The sequence below is a fragment of the Topomyia yanbarensis genome, chromosome 3 (genome assembly GCF_030247195.1).
Source record: "Topomyia yanbarensis strain Yona2022 chromosome 3, ASM3024719v1, whole genome shotgun sequence".
Classification (NCBI taxonomy): Eukaryota; Metazoa; Arthropoda; class Insecta; order Diptera; family Culicidae; genus Topomyia; species Topomyia yanbarensis.
In genome coordinates this window covers 348,783,654-348,811,114 of record NC_080672.1, presented here as the reverse complement: position 1 = coordinate 348,811,114, position 27,461 = coordinate 348,783,654, and the positions used below count along the sequence as shown (strand labels likewise).

The following is a 27,461-nucleotide window of genomic DNA, read 5'->3' as shown; positions in this document are numbered from 1 at the left end:
CCACTTCTGCTGAATTACAATTTCGAATTGGGTGTTTGGTATTAGAAACTTACGCAGATACGGAGATTCATCAGGTTGCTGGGCTGGTCGCTGTGTGGGATTTGCTAAGTACAACAACCAATCATCTTATGTCATGGACGCTGCCGAAGCTGAAGGTGATGTCGGACATATTCAACAATATTGTACCGGTCCGTATTGGGGATATCCATGTAGTGCAAATGCCTAAGTATGCGGCGGCAATCGCGGAATTCTTTATCGGCCGTTTGTCGGAAAAGTTGAAATTGAGGGTTAAGGTAAGTTTTGCAACGACAGAGTTTTCATAGTGCTATAATAAAAGAAAGGCAAGGTAATGGTAATGGCTACTTTAAATCCACGTTTTCTTCGGAGCCATAAGATAGCACCCAATGAAAAAGGTAGTTGTGTTTCGCAACTGCAATGTTTTCACTGGAAAATATTTATTATCTGGAAATGTACCACAAGGTAGTAATGTTTTGAACACACATAATACGGCTGGTTCAAAATTTCTTAGATTATGCATAATTTGTAAGCTATTGCTTGTGACACTAAAAACTGAATTCTAACCGCACTGCGCACTTACCAATTTTCTTTTAAATTCTTCTCATAGACTGGTTAGATCGACTGGTCTGTCTATGAGAGTGCCATCTTTATCACTTGAAATTCATGTGTTTTGACAGCTCGCAGTTTTGGGATCACTCGCACTTTGAAAGTGCGGAACCCAGGTTGGTGGGAAGTGCACAATATTATGACATTTTTTATATATGATTTTCTATTTGATTATATGGTTTTGTTTGCATTACGTTTCTAATTTAGTATATTGGGTGTTCAGCCACAAGTGGTGACTTTTCATCCCTATTGTTTACATGATTCAGTTAATTATTATTAAGATATAATATGCTTTCGCAGTTAAGTATTTTTTTTTTCAGTAGGATGTTTTAAACCTAAATGTCTTATGAATAATGAGCAAAACAAATCTTATAAACGAACTTATAAACTATAAAGAGAGCTAATCGTTGCAATTGGTCGGTGTTAAATCAGACCGGACTAAGTGACAAAATATTGCTTTCGAGAAAAACGAGTTTAAAGTTTGAATCGCAGCATCCTTTACATTATGATTGGAAATTAATTTTTGCCATAATTCTTGTTTGTTGTTACATATTTCAAATCTGGCAAAAGTCGAATGTAGCTGACGATATTCTTTATCTAGTGCTATCATTATCTGATTTTTTGATGCTTTGCGACTTAGTCCGGTCTGACTTAACATCGACCAATTGAAGATTGCAACGATTTTTGTCGGAAGTTGCTTATAATACTGTTCGTCATAATTTCTGATGTTTCTATGTTTGCGAGTCTGTGCAACTCATTTGTGCTAAACCAGGGAGGACGCTTCAAAATCATTTTCAGAATTTTATTCTGAATCCTTTGAAGCGTTTTTTTCCTAGTAGCACAAAAACTTGCCCAGATTGGCACTGCATATAGCATTGCCGGTCTAAATATTTGTTTATTAATTATTAGTTTGTTCTTTAGGCACAGCCTAGAATTCCTATTTATAAGAGGGTATAAATATTTTATATATTTGTTGAATTTTGTTTGGATTCCTTCAATGTGATCCTTAAAACTGAGTTTTTTATCGTAAATCAAACCTAAGTATTTAACTTGATCTGACCACGTTAAATTCAAACCATTAAATTCAATAATATGGTTATTATTTGGTTTAAGAGAAGAAGCTCTTGGCGTATGCGGAAACACAATCAATTGTGTTTTTGCCGCATTAGTGGAAATTTTTCCATTTTTTCAGGTAATCATTGAAAATATTCAAAATTGCAGTTGACTGCAGATAATACGAAGACTCCTCCCAGTGGCTGAGATGCTAGTATCATCACAGAAAAGTGACTTTTTACAGCTTGTAGGTAGATTTGGAAGATCAGAGGTAAAAATATTCTATAGGATTGGTGCGACGCTTGATCCTTGAGGGACGCCTGCCTTAACCGGTAGCTTATTAGATTTACAATTCTGATAAGAAACCTGTAGGGTACGGTTAGTAAGATAATTTTTAATTATCTTTTTTATGTAAATTGGAAAATTGAAATCCCACATTTTGGCAATTAATGCTTTGTGCCAAATACTGTCAAAAGCTTTTTCGATGTCTAGAAGAGCAACTCCAGTGGAATAGCCCTCTGAGATATTTGCCTTTATCATGTTAGTTACTCTCACAAGTTGATGAGAAGTTGAATGTCCAATACGAAATCAAAACTGCTCAGGAAGAAAAATAGAATTCTCATTGATATGTGACGTCATTCTAGTTAGGATGATTTTTTCAAATAATTTACTAATAGAAGAGAGTAAACTAATTGGTCGATAGCTAGATGCTTCTGCTGGGTTTTTATCTGGCTTCAAAATAGGATTTTTCCATCTTTCAGGGAAGTATGCTAATTCAAAACATTTGTTGAATATTTTGATCAAGTATCTCATGGTGATTTCGAGAAGGTTTTTAGGAAGAATGTTGAAAATTCCATCATAACCTGGAGCTTTTATATATTTTAACTTTTTCATGATGGATTTGATCTCATCATAGTTTGTTTCAACAATATCGTCTAGAGACAATACTTGATTTGAAACGTTTTCATATTTTTGTAAGACTTCGGTTTCAATAGGACTGACAACGTTGAGATTAAAATTATGGACGCTTTCAAACTGCTGAGCAAGTTTTTGAGCTTTTTCTACGTTTGTAAGAAGTATGTGGTAAACCTTACTTCAAAGCTGGAATTGGTTTCTGAGGTTTCTTAAGAACCTTAGAAAGTTTCCAGAAAGGTTTAGAATTTGGCTTGATTTGTACAACCTCTTTCGCGAAATTTTCATTTCTTAAGAATGTGAATCTATGCTTAATTTCTTTTTGCAGATCCTGATAGATACATTTCATAGCAGGATCACAAGAATGTTGATATTGACGTCTTCGAACATTCTTCAAGTGAGTCAGAAGTTGAGGATCGTCGTCAATAATAGGAGTATTAAATTTTTTCTGTGCTGTTGGTACTGATAAATTTCTAGCATCAACCATAGAATTACTTAAATTTTGTAATGCCGTATCAATGTTTAATGTTTGTAATGCCGTATTAATGTTTATCAGCTTTATGTTGTAAATCAAGGTCATGATTAAAATTATTTTCAATATAAGTTTTGTACCTTTCCCAATTCGCTTTGTGGTAATTGAAATGTTTGTAATGCCGTATTAATGTTTATCAGCTTTATGTTGTAAATCAAGGTCATGATTAAAATTATTTTCAATATAAGTTTTGTACCTTTCCCAATTCGCTTTGTGGTAATTGAACACTGAGCTAATGGTATTGGAAACAGCTTCTTGAGAAAGTGAAAAAGTTACTGAAAGATGATCAGAATCAAAATCAGCTTGTGTAATCAATTCGCTACAAAGGTGACTTTGATCTGTCAAAACCAAATCAATTGTTGATGGATTCCTTACAGACGAATAGCACGTAGGACCATTCGGGAACAAAATTGAATAATAACCAGCAGAGCAATCATTAAAAAGTAGTAACGTAATGTTTGATCCTGCGATTAACCGCAATTGCGATTCCTCCGCCGAATCCAACAATTCGATCAAATCGATGAATAACAAAATTAGAGTTACTCTTCAATTTAATATTTGGTTTTAAAAAAATTTTCGGTCACAACGGCTATATGCACATTATGTATCCTCAAGAAGTTGAAAAATTCGTCTTCGCATGTTTTAATGAACGAGCATTCCAATTTAATGAATTTAAATGATTTTCTAAAGTCATTGTTAAACTTTTATTTCATTACAATTTTGTTAGCAAATTCCCACCCCGCTTGAAAAGCTTCAAACATGGAGGTAGAATTTAACATGGCAATCATCATAGGTAACATAGAGTCCTGCAAGTATTTTAATTTGTCTTCCGTTACGCTACCTAGATCCATTGGACTAAAGGAAGCGTTGGGTGCAAACGACTTTGTAGGCGTGGTAACGGTAGCCGTTATTTTTGTCTTGTTACCTGCCACTGAAGCATACGATGACACACCAGTGTAGGATGGTGTGACGGAGGTAGAAGAAGTTGTTAATCTATTTTGTATCGGATTAACACGTTTGGACGTGTTTTCTTGAAGTGTAGCTGAAGGTACATTTTTTTTCGTTGTTTTTGTTGTCTAGAACGAGAATTTATAATTTTTTTCTCGAACAGGACAGCCCCAGAAATTCGATTTATGGTTTTCGCTACAATTAGCGCATTTGAAACTTTTTGTGATTTTTTCACCGGACAAGTATCTTTCGTGTGCGATTTATCACCACAGATCATACATTGGGAATCCAAATGACAGTTTTTTGTGCCGTGCCCAAAGCCTTGGAATCTACGACACTGGGTCAGATTTTGAATTCTGCTCCCATGTCGTCTATAATGTTCCCACTTTACTCGCACGTGGAACATAAAACGTGCTTTTTCAAATACTTTTAAAAATATTAACCTCATTACGGTTAAAATGAATTAAATATAGCTCCTGGATAATTCCAGAGCGTACTGGCGTGTCATCGCCGGTAGCCTTTCTCTTCATAAGAATAACTTGTGAAGGAGAAAAACCAAGTAAATTTTTCAATTCGTTGGATATTTCATCCAAACTATGACCTTGCGGTAGCTCTTTTAAGACAGCCTTGAATGGTCTATCTGTCTTGAAATCATATGAATAAAATTTATATAACTTCTCCGTAAGATACTGGAGTAGTCGTTTGTGGCCAATCAATTCCTCTGCTGTAACTCGACATTCTCCTCTTCGGCCAATCTGAAAAGAGACTATCGCGTCCGGAAGGAACGTCGAAAGCTCAGTTCGAAAAGCTTTGAAGTCGGAGATCATCACTGTTATAGGCGGAGGTGCGTTGCGTTTTCTTCTCATTGGCATTATGAACAATGCGAGGAAATTTAGAAATTTCATCAGCTTCACATTCGGATAAAACATCGAATGAGTTGCTGCAGTCAATTGCATTTTCGGGTGGAGAAGGTACCCTTTTCCGTTTAGCTTAAATTTTGGGCACACGGCCTTTCTGGGAGGACCCAGGCATGTTGGAAGAATTAAATATTTCTTTAGGCTGAATTTTTCTTGAAAAATGTTTTAGTCTTGAAAAAGACTGATTGAGTAGAAAAAGTAGGTAGTCTTGAGAAAGACTAATTGTCGAAAAAAAATATAGGTAGTCTTGAGAAAGACTGATCGAGCGAAAATATAGGTAGCCTTGAGAAAGACTGTTGCAGTTGAAAAACTCTAGGTAAGCCAGGAGCTATCAAGATTTGTGACCGGTTCGAACGATGGTTCAAGTCGGTATGTTTATTTCAGAATTCTTGACATAAAGTGCATAACTTGAGAACGTGGCCTTATGTACTAATTACGCCATCAATTTTGCACTCAAATATACGTCATAAATAGCCCCTTATTTCACTTTTTTTATTTTACGAAATTTCCAATCCCACCTGGCTATTTTTATAATTGATAATTCAAAAATTCTTTAAATGCTCTTAAAAACACATTCTAGAAATAAACTGATATTGCAATTTTTCTATACGAATTAAAATTAAAATGAATCCCTTATTGTAGAAAATGCGATAAATGCGTGATGCTTTATTGTTGAAAAACCTCTGATATCAGTATAAATTAATCATATTTCAATGAAAGTAAATAAAACTGGTTAATTTTTATTTTATATCGAATTCAAGAAGTGTGCAAAGTAAAAAAATATTTTTGAACGCTATATGAACAACTTTTTTATGTGTGAACCCATTCTGCTCACATTTGGCATAAATAATACATACACTATGACGATAAATCTGTGCTCATATGATACAAATCCATCAATTATTAAAGGAGTTATAATTCGTCAAAATTGAAAAATTCATCAGTTTGTCTTCACATCTCGCCTTTATTCTAAATGTGTTAATTTACTCACGGTCTTCCTATGACCGGACTGTCTGGAAAGATCCCAACAGACCCGTCGGTACAATGCGGACAGCGAACAACCTGAGATCCGGAGAAAACAGCTTTAGGGGGACCTTTCTTTAGCACTAATAAACACTTCCGAACGTTGAGACTTGTAAACTGGAATGAGACTATCTCATCATTTATTTCCATCAGGTCATTTGACAGTAGTGTTGCGCGATTGCGCTAAAAGACTTTGTTGCGGTTGATTTTTCGAAATGCCCCGTAAGACCAGCCATTCGGAAAGTGGAACAGTTAGTAAAAGTGCAGATGGAACTCAACCTGACTGAAGTGAAAACCCTACAAATGCATCATATCAAACATTGCGTGCTGATTTCGTTCAAGAACATTAAATAAGCCGAGTAATTCACCTCGCGAAACAACATGCAGCACACCGCCGAATGCGGCAATGTTAAATATAGCATTCCCGTATACATTGAGAACGGCGCACAGTGGCTGGAGGCTGGCCAAAACCTCAAAAATTTATTTTTGAAATATTGATATTTTACATTTTTCCTAAATTTCTCATGTATTGAATGATGTGTATTCAAAATTTTATGATCATTGGATAAGAACACGATTTTTAACATGAGTTTAAACGTAGCAAAGTCCGGAATTTTTAATGATTTTCATTTCCGAAACCACCATTGCTCTGTTCACTTCAAATGCATGTTGCTCTTTTGATTTTGGTCCGATTTTAGCACAACTAGTTTCATTATGTAGAGGAACGAAAGAGCTTGGTTAGTGAATAAAATACATTTGGTAAATTTACTTGGAACTATGACTTTTTAGTTTAAATATGTTTGAGAGGGTCAGATCAAAAATACTTTTTCCACTAATGTATTCTGTACAAATTTCGGAATCATTTCGGAACGGTCACATAGTATACATTCTATGGGAAATAACCTCTACTTTTTGAATATCATGGTCTCGTTCTGCGCCTAGGCGCGCAAATTTTTTTAAGGAGATTTTGAAGCTTTGTTGCTGATATGGAGGCGCATGGTGTTTTGTGTAAAATAGTTAGACAATCTACAGTAAACCAACTCGTTATACAATGGATTTAAAGTAGTGTTCTTCATTTTTTATGATATTGCTGACATTGGTGAACAGTAACGGAAAATCTGTCATGAAAACGGGATCATAGTTATAAGAAAGGTTCAATGACACTGTATGGAAAAATGCATTTAATATTTTACGACTTTTGACATCAAAAATGAGCTCAGCACCTCCAAATTAGCTTAAATTGTGATTTTCAGCCAAATTAGGTAACATTTGAGGTTTTGTCCGACTTTTGTTTGAAGACCCGCCACTGTGCGGCGCTGTAGAAGTTCGTGTCCATGATTTGGCTACGCGTACCCCTGACAGCGTGATTAAAAATGCTTGCAAAAATACACACAATACATGGAGGAATTTTTTCCCGGGCATTCCTAACGGTGTTCGTGTGGTGAGAATGCGTGTGACCAAGCCAATTCCCTCATACATAACCGTCACAGTGTTAGAAAGTGACGATGTTCTCATTCAAACAATACATCAATAGTCACGTACCCAGGGCTAATTCCTACGTGCCAGTTCTGCACGAAGACGCTGCACCCCGGAAAACCTTGCGCAGAAACTGTTAAGGATAACTCAACAAATCCAACTGAAATCAGCACACAACCATCTTACGCTAAACCACTAACAGCTGCAAAACCAACATCTCTGGATCAAGCACCAACAACCAGCAACAACAACAACAACGAAACGAATGCCGAAAAATACGAACATAGAATAACGACCGATAAGAGTACGACACAAACTGGAACATCTGACCGCGAGCAGCAGGCAAGTAATACGGATGAGGACATGGACGTGAACGATAACGCGAAAGAAGACAAACGAAACGAACGTCAACTTGCAGTGGACAACACTGGCAATATTTCGCCCCCTAGAAAAAGGATCTCAACACGCAGCAGCAAGCTGCGCCTGAACGAGACCAAAAATTTAACATAGTTGTTTTTTTAATTTATTGTAAAAAAAATAAACAATCGGTCTCGTCGAGCTACCGCATTTGGGCCTAAATAAATTTATTAATCATAAAAAAATTGAAAAATTGATAAAAAGTGCGCAAAGAAACCCCGCACGACGGTACGTCGCTTTTTTCATTCTAAGGAATCGATAAAACTTGTTTTTGGCTCTAGGTCAAATATTACGGTAGATAGCTTTCTGGCTACGGATGCACAGTGGCCGGATAAAACCTACGTTTCAACTATTAATATTTTTTCTAGGTATCTTATATATCGAATAACATATTCTCCAAATTTTGTGACCACCGAATAAGAATTAGATTTTTAATAACAATTTGAACGTCGCTGTGTCAAACAATTCTAATGAAATTTTTGAAATCACGCTTTAAAAACATGTTGCTCTTTAAATTTTGATCCGATTTGAGCACAACTAGTTTCATTTTAAAGAGCATTTCAAGAACTTTGTTGATCATTTCAACATGTTCGCCAAATTTGATTTTAACTGTGTTTCAAAATGACGAATATATCTTATATATGGTTAATAGCAAATTTTTTTTTTCGCAAATGTATTTTGTACAATCAGGTGAAACATTTCGGAACGGTCACTTATTATACATTCTATGAGAAATAATCTCCACTTTTGGAATTTGAAAGTCTCGTTTTGCTTCTTTTCGCCTGGAGGGGTTTAAAATTGACATTTTTAAATGTTTGGAGGAGCTTGGTGATTAGTGCAATATAACAATTGAATAAAACGTAAACAAACACACAAAAAAAAATATCATAAAAATGGTATTATGCTAATAAGAAAGGTTCGCTAACACTGTATTGGAAAATTTATCTTATCTTTTGTAACTTTCGACATTAAAAATTGTAACCCGTCAGGGTAACAATTTAGCACTAAATACTTAATTTTGATTATACACTCCGTAGAGTGTATTTGTTTACGTAAAATAATGCTCACCGCTGTTTCGTACCGTTCACGTTTCTTTGTAAATTTTTGTATAGTTTCGCATTTGTGAACGGTTTTGTTCGTGCAGATGGGTTAGATAATTTTTATTACGTAAATTTTTATGATTAACATAGTGTTTAGATATGTTACCACTCTCCTCTTGCGGTGAAAAGTGCGCTGACTATGCTGTGCATCGGCGATGACAACTATGCGATTTGTTTTGGACGAGTTGGAAGGCGGCCATCGAGTTTAGTTATTTACGAACCACGACAATCGACAGACGTCAGTTACGTTAAGTTTTTCCGGGACAGTTTTCCGCCACTTGAAAAGGTTTCAGTGCGCGTGTGCGACGGCAAACTAAGACCGTCGAAAAGTGCCGGCCTGTGGTTCGGGCACCAGTGACAATAACGGTGTCGGTTCGCCAACAGGGATTAGCTAAGTGTTAAGGAGTCTACCCGCTTTCCGGCTAAACGAAAAGGAATCGTGACATGGACCGTTCTCGCTACAGAGGATAGGTCAAACGAGCCAAGCTCTCCTCTGTAGCTGATTGACAAGGAGAACGAATCAGGGAGGACAAGCGGTGACTTCTGGGATCGCTTGCGGCGAGCAAGTCGATCCGGCGATAATTCGTCAACGTCGCTAGGCTCCAACAACGACATTCCGGGATAACTCGGCCGTTGTAGTCCTGGCCGGTCAGACGAAACCACTGTCTTCCCGCCAACAGCAACAGATTGGCAAACAGCGGAGAGTGCACAGAGCAGCAAGAGGATTTAGAGGAAACAATAGTCGGTAAATTTAGATTTTTTGTTTACCTTTTTGTTTTGTTATGAAAATTATTGTATAGGCACCTAGGACGCCCTGATAAGAAGCATCCGTCGGGCAATTGGAACCCGAGTAGTGGGCAAACCGCTACTTACAAAATGTACTCAGCACACCACAATTACCTTAACATGTAATTTTCAGCCAGATTGGGTAACATTTTTGGTTTTGTCCGACACTGTGGGACGCTTTCCAAAAATACTCATCTGCGGGCAAATACTGTCTAACCGCCATCTTGTGTTGACAATACTTGACAATTGTATTATTTGTATATCAAAACTGATATCATAAATCCTATTTTACGAGATCTCGATTTATCTTTACATTGCGCCAAGTATAATTTCCAAAACATGCCTATTTTTCGTGCTCTACAGTGGTGTAACCCCTTAATAAAATTTTGCAGTATTGGTTAGAGAAAATAATGAAAATTTCTAATATTTTTGGATCCGCTACATATACAAGTCCTATGGAGAGTCTTGGGGAGTCCGGACCCTCCCGAAAATTTTCAACTTGTTGAGAAATTTTAAATCACTTTGAATTTTATATTAGTTTTAAACTCAATATCTATTCAAACCAATACTGACTTTTATTAAATGAGGATTTTAGGTATTACATATTGTACAATGTTCATTTTTGAATCGAAATTTCGAACCCCTCCCTAATTTTTTTTTCTTTGCTTATATCTATATATAAATCTAAGTATTTTCGGGTGGAGAAGTTACTCTTTTTCGTTTCTTTTTAGTAGTTGGCACATTTTTCTGGAAGCACCCAGCCATGTTTGAAGAGATAAACATTTCTGTAGACTGAATTATTCTTGGAAAACGTTTTTGTCTTGAAAAAGACTGATTACGTATAGAAAATCTAGTCTTGAGAAGAACTGATTGTCGAAAAAAATTTAGCTAGTCGTTAGAAAAACTGGGGCAGTTTAGGTAAACCAGGAGCTATAGTATTGTGAGCGGATCGATTATACGTTCAAGTCGAACATGCTATCTGTGAATAATTATGCTATTACAAGTTGTTACGATCGTGTTATTTTGCTATTAACCTTTGTTATAAACACGATAGGGTAATTAGCCTATTTTTAAACTGTTTGCATTGTCAGCCTACCCATTTGATGCCGTTCGTTAGAGCAGTGTTTGCCATCTTTATTCAACGCATTAGTTCAAATGGTTTTACGGTAACTAGGGTATTCGATTCGAGTTTTCGTTGCGCTTAAGCCAAATTTTGTTATTAAATTGGTTCTTCGTAACGAAGCAAAGATGCTGATGCCAATTTTTAGGCATTCCCTTGATTGTAGGGAATGGAATAGTGTGGCACTATCCCTGACTCCCGGACTAAAATACGTCCTATTTGTAGGAAAGTTTTTAGAAGAATTTTTGTTATTTCCTAACTGTTTCTATTTCATAACAATAGTTGATAAGAAATATTTCGTAATAAAATATGAGCATGACCTATAAAGATGCTTTTTTCATCCTAACTGGGTACGCGTTGAACTGTACCAAAAACAAAAAAGACACAAATTAATGTCAATTGGATTCATTCTAATGGCTTTCTGAATGATAAGAATATCTTTAAAAAATCTTGTTTTGTTTTTTCATAATACCATTTTCTAAGATCATCATCAATATCCATTTCCAAACCTGTATTGCGATCATCCGAAAGAAAATCATTGTGTCCTACATCCCGATCTCTTCTTATATCCATAGTCCTTTAATATCGACATCAGATAATGAGCCAATTTCGGTCATATTAGGGTATCTGCAGCACGATTCCCTAACTTACTCGTGCTTCAGTTAATGGAATGCCCATAAATTGGTGTCCATATCTTTGATTCATTTCTAAGCCTTACTAGGAAAACAGGAATCGCTTGAAATGGTTGAGCATATTTGGGTGCAATGAAATCTCAAATTGTGTGTCTTAATCTTTACCTACCATTTGAACAAAGAAAACCGACGTTGTTCTAACCATATAATGATAATAAGAATGAAGTGAAAATAGGTTCATCACCTTCTATAATTGAAACATTATGTTTAACGGAGACTGGGCACACGCACATTCCACGTCGATACAATCGATTAATTTCCAATCATATTTTTTTGCTAGTCTAGCGCGAAACTTCCCGTCAATCGGTCCACCATGGCTTCCGTTCTCAGCATCGAGAAGCAACGTTCTGCTTACGACGAGTACAAAACCACACTCGAGCCCGAGTATCTGATCATAGCCCGGGAGGAATTGAACGAACATGATTACATTCGAGAGCAGGCGTTGGCGAAAATGCGTGAATTTATCGTCAAGCATCCACAGATTGTGCGCTGCCGGACAGATGCCGTGTTTTTGCTACGATTTCTACGATTAAAAAAGTTCAACGTAATGGCCGCTATGGAGATGCTGGTGAAACATTTAACGTTTTGGATTCGCGAAACGGATTTTTTCACCGAGATCGATCCATGTGCGCTAGATCCGATTATCCAACAGGGGGCTGTTATTCCGCTGGGACAAGATAGCTTTGGACGTCTGGTGGTGTTAGTTCGTGTAGGACAATTCGACGTTGAAACCACTTCTGCTGAAATACAATTCCGAATTGGGTGTTTGGTATTAGAAACTTACGCAGATACGGAGATTCATCAGGTTGCTGGGCTGGTCGCAGTGTGTGATTTCCTAAGTACAACAACCAATCATCTTGTGTCATGGACGCTGCCGAAGCTGAAGGTGACGTTGGACATATTCAATAATATTGTACCGGTCCGTATTGAGGATATACATATAGTGCAATTGCCCAAGTATGCGGCGGCAATCGTGGAATTCTTTATCGGCCGTTTATCGGAGAAGTTGAAACAAAGGGTTACGGTAAGTTTTTCAACGACAGCACTTTCATATAGCTGTAATAAAAGAAAGACAAAGTAATGGTAATGGCTACTTTAAATCCCCGTTTTCTTTTAGAGCCAGAAGATAGTACCTAGTGAAAAGGGCAGTTGTGTTTCGCAACTGCAATGTTTTTACTGGAAAATATTTATTATCTGGAAATGTACCATAAGGGAGTAATGTTTTAAGCACACATAATTCGGCTGGTTCAAAATTTCTTAGAGTATTCATAATTTCTAAACTATTGTTTGTGACACTAAAAACTGGTTTCTAACCGCACTCCCGCATAAATGAGAACAATAAATGGATAATTTGTAATATTGTTTTTTCACAATTTGGTATATTGTGATTCGACAACAAACACGCCACACCGTAAATTGTTTCCGTCATTTGGGGTATTGTTTTCAGTCGGATAACAATTTGGGAATATGGCGTTAGGTTATGTTACAATACCAAAACGACGTTTTTTTTCGAACTTTTTTTTTCGTGGACTATACATGTACATTGCCACAAATAGTCGTTTAGTTCCGAGTTTCTACTATTTCTCGTATAGTTCAAATATAGTATTCTAGCGAAATACTATACAAATAAAAACGTATAAATTTACGGTAGGATTTTGACAAACAATATTGAAAATAGTTATAGTATGTTATACATTTCTTAGAAAAGAAATGTATAGAATTCGCTCAAACTTTCAAAAAATTCTCCGAGGCCCGGAGGGCAGAGTCCTATATACCAATCGACACAGCTCGACGATTTGGGACAATGTCTGTGTGTATGTAACGGACAAACTCTCATTCGTGTTTCTCAGCAATGGCTGAACCGATCTTATCCAAACCAATTTTAAATGAAAGGCCTGTCACCCAGACAGAACGCTATTAAATGGTTTTTGATTCTGATGTTTAGTTTTCAAGATATGAATGCTTGAATGAGCAAAAATTGCGTTTTTTGCAGTTTTTTTTAAATTTGCTGCCGAAATTGACATAACTAAACATATACTTATATATTTTTAGAAAGCTTATATGAATACCTTTCGAACGAACTATAGATTGCTGAAATCGGACTAATATTAAAAGAGATATTTAATATTAAATGCGGATGAAAGACTTTTATCATTTCCCATAGCCAGAAATAAGACCAAAAATATTCAATGTATTATTAGCGCCAAAACGGAAAATTTTAGGTCAATAGTATCTTCGAAGAATTTAAAGCATACAATATGCTCTTTTTTGGTATTGTGATTTTACTGATTAATCCCCCTAAGAGTGAGATATTTTCATAAATTTTCTTGGAAGTGATTGTATTGAAATAAAGCCTTCAGCAAATTTGTAGCTCTTACTTTTGCAAATAACTTTACTGAAGACATCAAATACATATTTCGAACACTTTAAAAGTTATGACTTGTTGTTTGTGGATTACCCTTTGTCGCCTATTTATTGTTCAATATAGTAATAATCCATTTAAATGAGCCAGATATTATTTCGATAAAACGAATTTCGTATTTCATTTTTCTATCTACAACCGCTAGAATAACCACCGAACAATTCAAAGTTGTCCAGATGGAACTTGATTACTTATCGGTGCAAAAAATTTCATTTGCGCGAACCTTCTGACTTATAACCATCGGATCGATCTGAAACATATCTCGGAAAATCAGAAGCGAAATGAATAACTCCAAGCAGTGGTGTAGCCAAGAGGATGCTTGGGGGTTTAACCATACCCCCCAACTAAAATAACTAACAATATCAAATACTTGCCCAAAACATTCCAATAGAAACTCACTTCAGAGTTCTGAAATCAATCATGATCATAATCATAATTTCCTATTTTGAAGGAGTGTACTGTAATATGGATTAGGGTCTTTTTTTAATAGGAAGCGAAACTGGAAGAGCTTCAATGTCTATGAAACTTAGAACTGCTCACCGAAAAATTGCATAACTTCCAACATTTGCTTAAAATATTTTTTATGTTGGGAATGCGTCGAGTTGAGACGAAAACGTTATAGAATTAATAACGAGAAAACCACCTTCCAAAAGTAGGGTAATTTATGAAAAATGGCGTTTTTCGTTCCGCCAATTTCGCAGGTTTAGTATCTTCGATGAATTTTACAAATGTTAAACAGCACATCATTTATTTCTTAACCTAAAATTGTTACAGTAGCAATACATACATTTAATTACACATCATACAATTATAAACAAACAAACGCTTAATTCAACACTAATAACATTAACCAAATGCAATATTTAAATAAGAACAACGCTAACAAATCCTTAAGGTTCCCAAACGCTGAAGCGCTCATGGAATTCTCGAAAACAAATTCCGCGAGGCCAAGTAGTTGGAGACAATGCTCTACGTTTTAGTTTCAGGTCGACGCCCACCTTGAAAGAGATGAACGGCATTGATGCAGCATCCTTCCATTCGGGTACCAACTTTTTGACGCTGAGAGCATCGCTGCCAAAAGACTCTGCTACCATACAAGCGATTTCATTCTCGCTCACTGTGTTTTTTATTCTTGTAAAAAACAGCCAGCAAAGTGATGACGCAGAATTTCTTCTCATTGAAGAGTGCGCAAATCTCGATATGGTACCGGTGCCTTGCAATATTCTTGTCGATGACAGATCTGGTGAATTTTCTAGTGCCGATGTACTATCGTGACGGACTCGAGAAATCTCGGCGACAGACTCTTGTATGACTGCAATTTGTTGCTTCAGTTTGCCTAACTCGTCGTGGTAGTTTAAACTATTTTCATCTGTTTGAAATTCTTTGTGAACAGCGACAGAAGGAACACGGATGGGGAGAAAAGAATCAGCATCGGATAAAGCCTGGCCTTTATCGCGAAACGCTCTGAAATGCCTAGCATCGCTCATTATATCTGCGCATGGAGTACACATCCAAAAAATGTTTCGATTTTTATTGCAGCTTAGTGCCTCCGGAACGGTTAGTGCAACGCATTCTGCATGGTACTGATCTAAACAAAAACCTTCGCAAACGACAATAATCTCTCCTGGAGCAAACAAACCGGCACACTTATTACAGCTCATTTTTACAGTCTTCTAGCAGCTAGTCTATCGTATTATTTGCTTCTTCTTGCCACAACGCTCGTTCTTTTGGTGATGAGTTTGAAAAGGTTTCTTGGCTTTCAATGGCGGGTAACGAAAATAACAATTTAACGACTACTTTCAGCAAAATTACAGTCAGCCGGTTAATCAATCGAATTGTAGTGCACTTAATACGACATTTAGAGAGTTCAACTTCACTAGAAACAACGCTGGGACGGCGAATTTTACGATATTTCACGATCGACGTACAGGCACACCCGGCAACTTTACGACAGGATAACCACACTTCGTAAATATTATTTTATAACTCGATATACTCCATATACGTAGTATTCATGCCTACAATAAAGTTGTTTTAAAAGAAAGTCTCAACAAATTGGCTAAAGACTCTGTTACAATTTTTTGAAAAACTGATTCTCCATAATTTTAAAACTTCAAAGATGGCGGTTTCGTAATAATGCCATTTGGACAGTAAGTTAGATTTTCACCAAATCCCCATCAAAACGAATTTCTGACTACGCCGCTGACTCCAAGTAAGTCAAAACAAAGTCGTTCTACACTCGTCCACAACAAACTTCTTGGAATACTGCCTATCTATTATAATACATTGAAGACCCGATTTGATCAGCCCCCAATTTTATCAGCCTGATATGAAAATATGTTTGATGGGATCTAGCAGACAAACAAGGCTGAATTTGAGTAAATCCTTTCTTGACCATGTTTTCCTTATCTTAACGATGCAAATATGCAAAAATAAAATCAGTTTTTTTTTAATTTTTGCGCTAGAAGACTATTTTAAATAATCAGAGATAGTTATTAGACTACATCAAGGGAAGGGAAGAATATTGTAACAGTTTCAGCTTATTATGAGGAAAAAAATGTCGCGATTTAGTCAATGTCCCCATTTTGTCAGCCTTAAATACACCATAGAGATGATAAAAACGGGTCTTTACTGTATTTATTATTCACAGTAATAAGTACATCCCATTTTCTGAGGACATTTGATTTCAATTGCATCGAACTACACCAATTTTCAGGTAGTTTTCAGGGGTGCGATAGTTTATGTTAAAAGGGTATCCTAAATTAATTGGTATACTTAAGTATTTATATGTTGCAGATAGAGAAAATTCATAAATTTTCAGCTTTTCTTACACAATATTACAAAAGCTTCTTAAACAACTGTTCCTAATAAGATGATGTAAATTATAAAGTATTTGACATTTTTTAATAGAAGTGACGGAAGGTTATCGAAATGTTTCGTGAAAAAGAAAATTCCAGTAGGGGAGACCGGGGCTAGTTGGCGGTGTTTTCCGTTTACATTTTTTTTATCGCTTTGATTTATGTAGATCTTTTAAAATTGAACACTTTGCATGGAAGGGCAGATTGTTGGCAACATTTCTGAATTTTATTGAAATGTTTGATAGATACAACGTCTCCATTTTTAGAGACAAATGACGCGGAAAACCCGCCAACTTACCCCTTACTAAGTTGCTGGAATGCCAGAAAATAAGCAATGGTCCTTACGAAATGTGCTTATTGTCTTTTCAATAAAACTATATATTATTCGACACTTGCCAACATATTTAAGTCTCAATACCCCGGCATTTTGACTTCCACGCATACTCCATATTCAAAAGCAAATTTTCGAAATTCTTCAGGCGATTGGCCGAAATAAATGTCCCCTGCATTGGCGAGAGACAATACCAAATACTCGTTCTTTGGAGTAAATTCCAGAAATGAAAATATTTGATGACTATTTTTGCACTGTAAGTAGTACCGTCAACTTGCCCCGCGTGCGTCACCGCCAACTTACCCCAACCGCATATTTTATAAAAAAGGAGCTAAGAAATAATTTTTGATTGTGGGTATAATACTTATACGGATACTGAAAGCTCTTTATATATATATAATATAGATTGAAAATTACTTTAAATAACACAAAATATTTAAAATTAAGAAAATTTACAAAGTATGGTCGAAAACATAAATTCGACAACAACTTCCACAAAACAAAATGTTTTGCAACAAAAACACACAACGAGAGACAGCGTTGTATGTCTAATGATAATGGAGAAAAGGAGATTCCGTCAACTTACCCCAGGTTCGCAGAAAATTCTCAAGAGGGGGGGGGGGTTTAATCTTTTAAGGTTTATTTTAAAAGAAACGTACAGAAATCCTCAAACTTTGAAGATTTTTTCAGACCTAGTCTTGTGAACCAAACAACTCAGCTCAACAAATTGGGTAAATGTTTGTTATCGAGAAGGAGTCATCAAAAGACACCGCTGCAGAGTGGTCGGAAACCCCAAAAACGTGAACATAATTCACTAGAGGCCAAACCATCGAATAAATTCACAGGTATCTTTGGACGAATTGTTCATAAAAATATTCTCTACAACCCGATAAAAATAAAGTTAGGCATGGCTTACTACGATCAAACTAAAAAAATTACCTTTTAGAACTGAAGTAAGATAACTTTTTCGTTGATTCGAACTGATGTTCAAATCGGCACTTCCCGATAGATTCTACAATACAATAATTCCTCCAAGATTCATCCAAAAATCTTTAAAATCACGACGTTTTACCAGTATGGGTTCTAAGCATTTTGCACAACAAAGCAAAGCATTTTGATTCGAGAGCAATATTTTAAAAGGCCCTAAGAGTTTCAAAAAAAAATCGAGATCTGGGGTGGGTTTACGCATCTCGATTCGATCAAAATTCTATCGACTCGACCTTGTTTCGCATTATGTATTTCGAACCAAGCTCGAAAGTAAATTTTCGTTCGAGTTAGATCGAAGAAGTACTAGATTATCGAGAAGTGTTGGCATTATGGATCCATAACAATCGAACTCGAAAGCGACTCGAGTGGCACGTATTTGCTCGATAGTTTTATTGCTGTCGACTGTCGTTCGAGATTTGTGTTTTTATTTCGGAATACTTAGAGGATTTAAAATTACCAAAAGGTGTAAAAAGCTCCCACGTACTTTACGTATCGATTGAGCAAAGTGAAGACACCAAGTCTAATCGCTATTTGATAGATGTATAGAATCACAATCATTCTTGATTTCGAAGTGGTGATTTAAACAATTTTATATTCTAATTGATGCATTTGTTCCCGACTATACCTCAATTGTTTTCAATATCACAATATAGCCTTGAATTCAATTGCATAATGTACGTTTTATACACCAACAGAATTAGGTGTTAAATAGTCATTTGTATTAAATGCATGGAAATACAGAATATTATCGTATATAGCAAAACAAATTTGAATCAAATTAAATTACTAACAAATTTGAATGCATCAACTGATTGAAAATTATGCCATCTACAATTTCTGGAAACACTTCATTTTGATTGTGTTCTCCCTTTCTCTAGTTGTGTGCTATAGCAGAATAATTAACTAACAAGTACATGAACAACCCCGCAAACACGAAAACGCATTTTTGTTTTGAAATGGCTATTTTAATGAACTAGTTTTTAAATTTTTGCGGCATCAATTGCTCAAAAAATTGTTGCTTTTGGAAGCTATCAGTTTACTGAATCCCCCTGAAAACCAAAATTTTAATGCAAAATTTTTATTGAAAAGGGCAGTGCTCGCTATGATTATTTTCCAAAAGATTTTAGAAAAGCGGTTTCGAAGTTGCGTTGTTTTAAACAATTATTTAGATATTAAATATATTATTTAATCTATCTATCTATCTATCTATATATATAAAAGTCAATGTTTGTATGTATATGATTTATAGACTCTCAAACGGCTTAACCGATTGCCATAAAAATTTGTACATAGTAGGCGTTTGTTATGGAGCGTGTTAGTGTGCTATTGGTTGGGGATTATCTGCCCTGCAGATGGCGCTTCGGAACAAATTGAGTTTTCCTCCTATTTCGATGAAAGTCGCAGCAACGCGCGATGGGTATGAGCTAGTCTAAGAATAATTGTGAATAACTCATTCTGCAGATAATATGATGGAATGCGACTGAGGTCCGAATAAGACACACTACCAGCTAGGAATTTTGATTTTTCGGTGCGTCAACTCAAACAGCGAGATATATTAAAATTTTGTGGTAAGAAGTTCAAGAATACAGTTATATCAAACTAAAATAATGCCCAAGCATTGGAAAAGGTGGTGAGGGAGAGTGACGTGAACAAATTATGAACATGCTTGGGTCAATTTATTTACCACTATCACTATTTATATTCTGTGAATTTGACGCTCATCGAAAAAAAAACAAAACAAACTGTAATTTTGTTTACACCGAAAAAAAATCTTAGGTGGAATTAAAATTATCATGCGATGAACAAAATCATTACTCATTTTCTGCAACGAAGCATTTTTATGCATTGTAAATAGTTCGTTTCGTCTAATGGCATCTTGATGAACGAATAGTTGAGTAGTTTTACATATTTAATGTACGGGTTATTCCATGTCAAATTTACAACCACAATTTTAATTCCTTCCAAAATTTTTTCTTTCGTTCTTAGCACAAAATAATTGACATTTCAACGCTTTTTCTTGAAAAGGGCGATACTAGCAGTAACACCATTCAAAGAAAATCAACAGTGAATATTTCCAGACTTAGTTTTATTTCCTATTTAAGAACTATTGTGTTTTTTACATCCTAGATTGCATCATTCAGTGATCGAAACCCAAAACTTCATAAAGTATTTGAAATTATTAAATTAAAATTTGTTTTTGCTATTGAAATTAACAAAATGATAGTATCGCCCCTTTGGCGATTGTTTACTTTTTCGGTCCCACCTATCAGCATTGAAGTATCGCCCTTACGTTTTTTTTACAATAACTACCATTTTACACCACCGATTTCGTCCGGGTTGTTTCAATAGCGATCATTGTTACTATTTACAGCTGGTATCAGCATGATAATCCAAAAAAAATGCGAAAAAACAATTTCGCCTCTAAACTGCTAGCAAAAAAAGTATCGCCCTGTTTGTTTGCATGGAGCGTGGAGGGGAAACTTTAAATAAATAAACAAAAATACAGTTTCGCCCGTTGTATTTTTTGTTGTAATTTAAGAAAACAATATCGTAGAATCCAAATTTTTAGGTTAATTCGTTGCGTTTCAAAGCCCTCATTCGCATGTATGAAAAAAGCTTTATTTTTACATTTGTAAGTATCGCCCGGGTTGATTTATTTTTTGTTTTGGCTGAATACGATAGATTTTTTTCATGTTATGAGTTTTTGAATTTTATGAATACGACCATTTTTCAACCACTGATAACTCAGAAAATCTTAGTTGTACGAAAAATTTATTAATAATAAAAAGTGCGTTTTCGAATGAACTATTTTTTTTCCATGCATCAAATACTTTACGAGCTATCAGTGATTGAAAAATGTGAAGTTGAAAGCTCATACCTTGAAGTAAATATTATATTCAGCCATAACAAAAATATCTGTCAAATATTTTTAGCTGAAGAATGCAAGAAAAAATTTGGAATGAACTAAAATTTTATTTGTAAATTTGACGTACGGTGCATAAAAGTTATCATCGATGTTTAAGCTATTTTTCGTCAATGAAACGAAATGATTCGTTATTTTATCAATTGTTTTATATAGTATAAATATTTTTGGAAAGGGTAAATTTATTTTACGTACATAATGGAAAAAAAAATCGTATTTCCGTATTAAATCGGATCTTTTTGGATCTATGTTTGACAACATCGATTTTATTTCAAAGAGCTCACCCCTATTGTGTACTAGAAAAAACTACTACTATATTTGCGAAACTTATCCAAATATATTTCGATAACAAGCAACTAAAAACTAAAATAAAACAATTCCTATATTTTACCAAAGTTGGATTTATGAAACTTATTCGTAGCAGAATTAAAAATATTTTTTCTCAGTGTATACTCTTATTTGACAGTTTGCGCTCGAATCTAGTACCGCAATCTAACAAGCTCGAACGCTTGGTCGAATTCGATACGTACACTGAGAAACATAAATATGCATAGTTAGCATACTTTCTATTCCCGTCTCTTTTCTTCTGCTGTGATTTTTATGTATTTTCATGCTTATACTTCTAGTAAGCATTCAATGAGTGGATAGACCGAATATGTCCAATGCATAAAATTTACAGCAGAAGAAACGAGAGGCAGATAGAAAAGTATGCTATCGATGCATAAATAAAATTCTGCGTGTAATGCCGCAATTTAGTCGAAACGACTTCAAATCGTTTCGAATCGAGTCACTCGAATCGAGATGCGGAATGCCATTCCTGTATTTTGAACAGCAAAACACTCCGAAAAAAAGTTGCAGGGAATAATCTTTTCTTCGCAAAAAACAACTGAATAAAAAGTTGTGAGTTTTCAAAAAAATTAAAATTTTTATTAAAAACTAAAACTACAAAAAACTTATTCTTGAAAAACTTTTTTTTTGTTATCGAAAGTCTGGAGAGAATGGAAACGTATTTAATGCGGTTGCATCGCAGAAAAGTAATTGGTAACAATATTTTTTTTGCAACAGCTTTAAACATGTTTCTAAATTTCATACTGACTGGCAGACAAAAACATAATTTAATTACACAATACGATTCTCATTTCCAATCAAAATGCTCGTAACCAAAAATTTCCAAAATCTGTAAAATTTCAATATATTTTAAATTTTATTTTGTTTCAATTTTTTTAAAGTTGTACTACTGAAGCTGTAGAGCTAGGTACAAGGGCTTCCCGTCAGATCGCTTATTACAATTACTGACAGACGACAGGAAATGTCACATACTAAAACACTGCTTAACGGGCAGCGGACCGTGATTCTGATTGTGATATTGAGTACACGGTTTAGTTGTGCGGGCGTATGGACTTTACGATCGCGTGGGAATGAACGTTCATTTGTGTGTGCTTGAGACCGCGTTAATCGGATTTGTGTGTGCTTGAGACCGCGTTAATCGGAAGTGTATCAGCGCGAAGGGCTCGGGCGTTTGTATGTTAACGTGTTCGATCACGTGGTCGCTTGCATGTCGCGTGTGCTAGCGTGTAACTTCGCGTGTATAAATTCGATTTTATAATCGTGTGTCTATTCGCATATTCGCGTGTGTTCTTGGAAGATCGCGCGGACTCTGAATTTGATACTTCATTTTTAGTGTATAGTTCAGATGCTAGAAGTGAGTTCTCTATCACTATCAACTCTATCACTAGAGTTCCAGGTCATGTCACCATGGAAAGTGTTGTCTAGTGGATATGAGCATCATTTTTTCTCAACTGAAGGCTTGGGCCTAGGCTGCTAGGGCCGCGAGGAGGAACTTCCGGACGTAACCGATTTATGATCAACGGGCGTTTGTAGATTCATTATTGAGAAATAGCGTTTGCTAAAACGTTCACTTAGTCACTGGGATGTTATCCTGTTTGCAAGATCACAGGCGTAGGTGTGCGCGGATGATAGCGAAGGGCTCGAGCGGTTGCATGTTAACGTGTGTGTCGCATTTATGTAACGTCGCGTGTATAAATTCGCGTATTATAACCGTGTGTCCACTCGCATATTTGCATGTATTCTTGAATGATCGTGCGCGTGCCCTGTATCTGATACTTTATTTGCAGTGTCTAGCTCAGATGCTAGAAGAGAGTGAGTTCCCTAATATCACTAGAGTTCCTTGTTGGTTATGTCGCCACGTGTCCACGCATTTTGCACTTATGTTTGTCATGTTCCTTGTCTGTATCAAGCTGCCCCATCAGTTTATTTAACGTAAAATTAAGTACTCTATTGTAATTAACAGCCTTCTTTCTGTATCTAATGTTCGTCGAGTACATTGAAATTTTCGGGTAAACCTTTCAAGTAAAATTAAAGGATAAATCTATTAAGTTATGTAAATGGAAAATTTGAAGGAGTTCCAGAATCCACTGCAAATTTTAATTGTATTATGTCTCAGCACTACAGAATACATTCGAAGTGCAGTGGTAATACATTGGTCCTGAAAAAGATTAAAGATAAAAAATGTATAATCCGGATCATTTTGAGATCGCTTCATAGGAGGCAAATTGAGAATTGTGTTTCGACTTAGATAGATCAACTTGGCGGCTGCTAGAAACTGAATTTAAAAATGTCACCCAACTTGGGAGAATAGTTTAAACGACTAGTCGAGACGGGCAGCGGGACACATAAAAGTTCATTTTTTCATTTATATTAAAAAAAATCTTAAAGTTTACGTAGTCCCAAAGCTCATAAGATAATTTACAAAAATTGATTTTTTATCACTCTTTTTGACTGGTTTCCTTTTGCTAACAAAATTGCATTTTTTGAACCTGGGCAACCTAGTTTGCAACGTTATTTAATCTGTTTCCATTTGTGGAAGATTTGGAAGATTGTCCCGGGAGTACTTCTACTTCCACTGAGGTTGAAAATTCTGTGCGAATTCCGGACAAATCCGTACAAGTATTTTTTTTCCGGACACGCGACCAAAAATCCGTACTGTCCTCCCAAATTCCGTACGGTTGGTCAGCTTATTCATAAACAATGTTCATTAAATTTATAATACTCGTTATTGCCATAAACGGTACATGGTCATATTCAATACATGAATTCCATTCATTGTATTTTCTCATAAAACATAGTATACAGTCTTCTTTTTATATTGTTATTACCATTTTATTTCAACACCGTGTGCATTATGCCAATTATTTCTATAATATTTTCATCATTTCACTTAGTTCATTATATTGATTCTATGCACTATATTTCATTTGTTTTACCTATTAAAATAAAAGGGCGTTTTGCTTAAGTAGGTCCGAATAGCCCCTATATTAAATTGATCAAACGTGGTTTTGACGAGATCTACAACCTAAATCAGACCACTTTAAAAGTACATTATTTTTTTTTATTTTGTAGCGCCGTGTAATGTTTCTTCGAGAAGATATTCTCCAATTAGCTTGATGGCTTGCCTTGTGATCATTTTAAAGAAATGAGATTCTTTAGTTAAGGAGCAAATCTGAAGAAGAGAAGATTTAAATTTTAAATTTTGTTTCTGTTGATGTTGATCGTAAATGACAGAAAAATAACAGAAGCCGAAGGTATGTGTTACGACGTGAGTAGCTGGTATTTTAAGACAAAAATTGTCGATGATTCGTCGGAGAATTGCTTCGATGGATGAAAAAATGATAAGCGCTTTTTTTTATAAAAATCTTGACTAATCGTTGCATGAAAAAGTTTATAAACCAATCAAAAAAATATATAAAAATCCTCCATTATCCACTGCCAAACAATACGAACGAGGACTGGGTTCCTCAAGAGGATAGCAGTTCGAAACACAAAAGTAGACTGCATAGCGCTTTGAAAGATTAGAATGACGTCGTCAGATAATAAGTCGGATTGGACAGCACAGTTTCCTGACGCCAGTCCCATTGAAGTCCAGGGCATAATTGAGGCTGAAGGCGATTATACGTCTTATCCAGGTAAAAGCATCCAAGTGTCGATAAATAGCTTTAAATAAACGCACTTAACTTTGTAAGAAAAATCTCCGACGATAAGTATCGTCGAGCACGCTCGTAGCCTGCCACATATAGAGACTATACTATAGTAAACATTAGTCTGTACAAGCTTGTATAATAGTGAAATATAACTATAACATCTAGCATAGCTGAGAGTGGGAATTCGAATGATCCGCCCACTGCAACCGATACAATTTCCAACCATAATGTTTTGCTAGTTTTGTGCGAGACTTCCCGCCAACCGGTTCACGATGCCTTCCGTTCTTAGCATCGAGAAGCGACCTTCCGTTTACGACGAGTACAGAACCACACTCGAGCCCAAGTACCTGATCGTAGCTCGGGAAGAACTAAACGAACATGATCACATTCGAGACCAGTCGTTGGCACAAATGCGAGATTTTATCGCCAAGCATCCACAAATTGTGCGCTGCCGGACAGATGCCGTGTTTTTGCTACGATTTCTGCGGTTAAAAAAGTTTAACGTAATGGCTGCCACTGAGATGCTGGTGAAACATCTGACGTTTTGGATTCGTGAAGCGGAGTTCTGTGCCGAGATCGATCCGTGTGCGTTAGATCCGATTATCCAACAGTGCGCTATGGTTCCGCTAGGACAGGATAGTCTTGGACGGCTTGTGGTATCCGTTCGGCTAGGACAGTACGATGTTGAAACCACTTCTGCTGAAACACAGTTTAGGCTGGCATGTTTGATGTTCGAAACTTACATTGATACGGAGATTCATCAGGTCACTGGGTTGGTTGCAGTGTATGATTTCCAAAGTGCAACAACGAATCATTTTATGGTATGGACACTGCCGAAGTTGACGGTACTCCTGGACGTATTAAACAATATAGCCCCGTTCCGTATCAGGGAGATCCATATAGTGCAACTGCCCAAGTATGCGGCAGCGGTAGCGGAATTCTTCATCGGTCGTTTATCGCAGAAGTTGAAACAGAGGGTTAAGGTAAGTTTTCCAACGATAGGGTGTTGATTGTGCTATATTAAGAGTAAGAAAAGATAATACAGAGGCGGCCCCAGGAAGGACCTCTTATTCAGATTGAAGATATCTACTGAAGAATGAATTCGCATTTCACAACTGCAATATTGTTAGTGGATTTAGCTATTATCTGGAAATATTTCATAAGGTAGTTATTTTGTGCACATTTGTGGCAGGCCCAAAATTGCTTAGATTATGGTTTGTTTGTAAAGTGTTAGTTTGTCTTTTTCTAGTAGTTCAAAAAACCAACAAATTCCAGCCATACCTATACATGTGCTCAAAAACCGATTCAATATATACTATAACTGTTAAAGTATTTTTACAAATCCTGTGATCGCCACTAAACAATGTATACTCCTTTGTATAGGTACCCCTGAGAACGCGGGGAAGGGTATAGACATGATTTTGTGTAATACCAGAATTTCGAAAATAAGGGGTTACACACCTTTTTGCGAGAACAATTCCAAGAAAGTTTGAATTTACGTAAAGGCATAGAGCAATGATTTTCTTACACCAAAGTATTTTAGTAGTACATTTTTCGGTGAAAAAATAAGCATTAGTTTATAAAAAATTTGATGATTATTGGCGGCTTATAGCATTCTTTTTATTTAAGAGGCTTGCGGTGATCACGATTGAAGACCAATAGATCAACTAAAATCCTAAAACTCACAAAATTCCATTAGTATAGGAGTAATCCTTGTACCTTAACGATAAGTTGAATAAATAATTTTTTCTTGCATTCGGGAACGTTTTCCCTAAAACATCGTTGTTTTAAGCACTAAAAATTATATTAAAAAATTCTTAACCATAAACCAAAAACATTATTCATAAAAAGTTTAGGGTTCGAGAAAAATTAAATAATTCATTAAACTCCCATTCAATATAAAAATTCTCAACGACGATTGTTTTGTGCGATAGATTTATTATTGTAAACTATAGTTCAATGTTAATTCTTCAAAAGGGCTAAAGAGATTTTTGTAAACAAACTTGTTTTGCTCATTATTCCGCTGCCGACGAATTTCACGAAAGATGCATATTAATCCACATCCCTTCGTAGAAGCAGTTTCAAATGGTCTCTGTGTTGAAATTATAGCAAGTTAAGAGAAATCAGCAAAACAAATGTTTGTTTACATATCGTATTAGCCCTATTCAAACGTTTATATAAAATTACAAAAAATAGAATAAATAAAACATTTTTTTTTTCGTAAAGACGATCGAGCGAAAATTTTAAACTACTGAAATATTTTCTTAAATTGTTTATCATAAAAATCGCATGAAATTTTCACGGACAACGCTGGGTATCTCAAGTTTTAATATTTAATGATT

At 35.7% G+C, this 27,461-nt stretch overlaps 2 protein-coding genes across 2 annotated transcripts in view; one reads left to right on the top strand and one right to left on the bottom strand.

Annotated features, from left to right (window-relative positions):
- The window catches only part of LOC131693556 (retinaldehyde-binding protein 1-like), a 103,743-nt gene that overhangs the window by 50,391 nt on the left and 25,891 nt on the right, over nucleotides 1–27,461 (bottom strand). The window lies entirely within an intron of this gene.
- The window catches only part of LOC131693557 (clavesin-2-like), a 40,448-nt gene continuing 38,334 nt past the window's right edge, over nucleotides 25,348–27,461 (top strand). Inside the window, exon 1 of the mRNA XM_058981476.1 lies at nucleotides 25,348–26,102. Coding sequence (XP_058837459.1) covers nucleotides 25,392–26,102 — 711 coding nt within the window. The 5' untranslated portion in view covers nucleotides 25,348–25,391. The remainder of the gene's footprint in view (nucleotides 26,103–27,461) is intronic.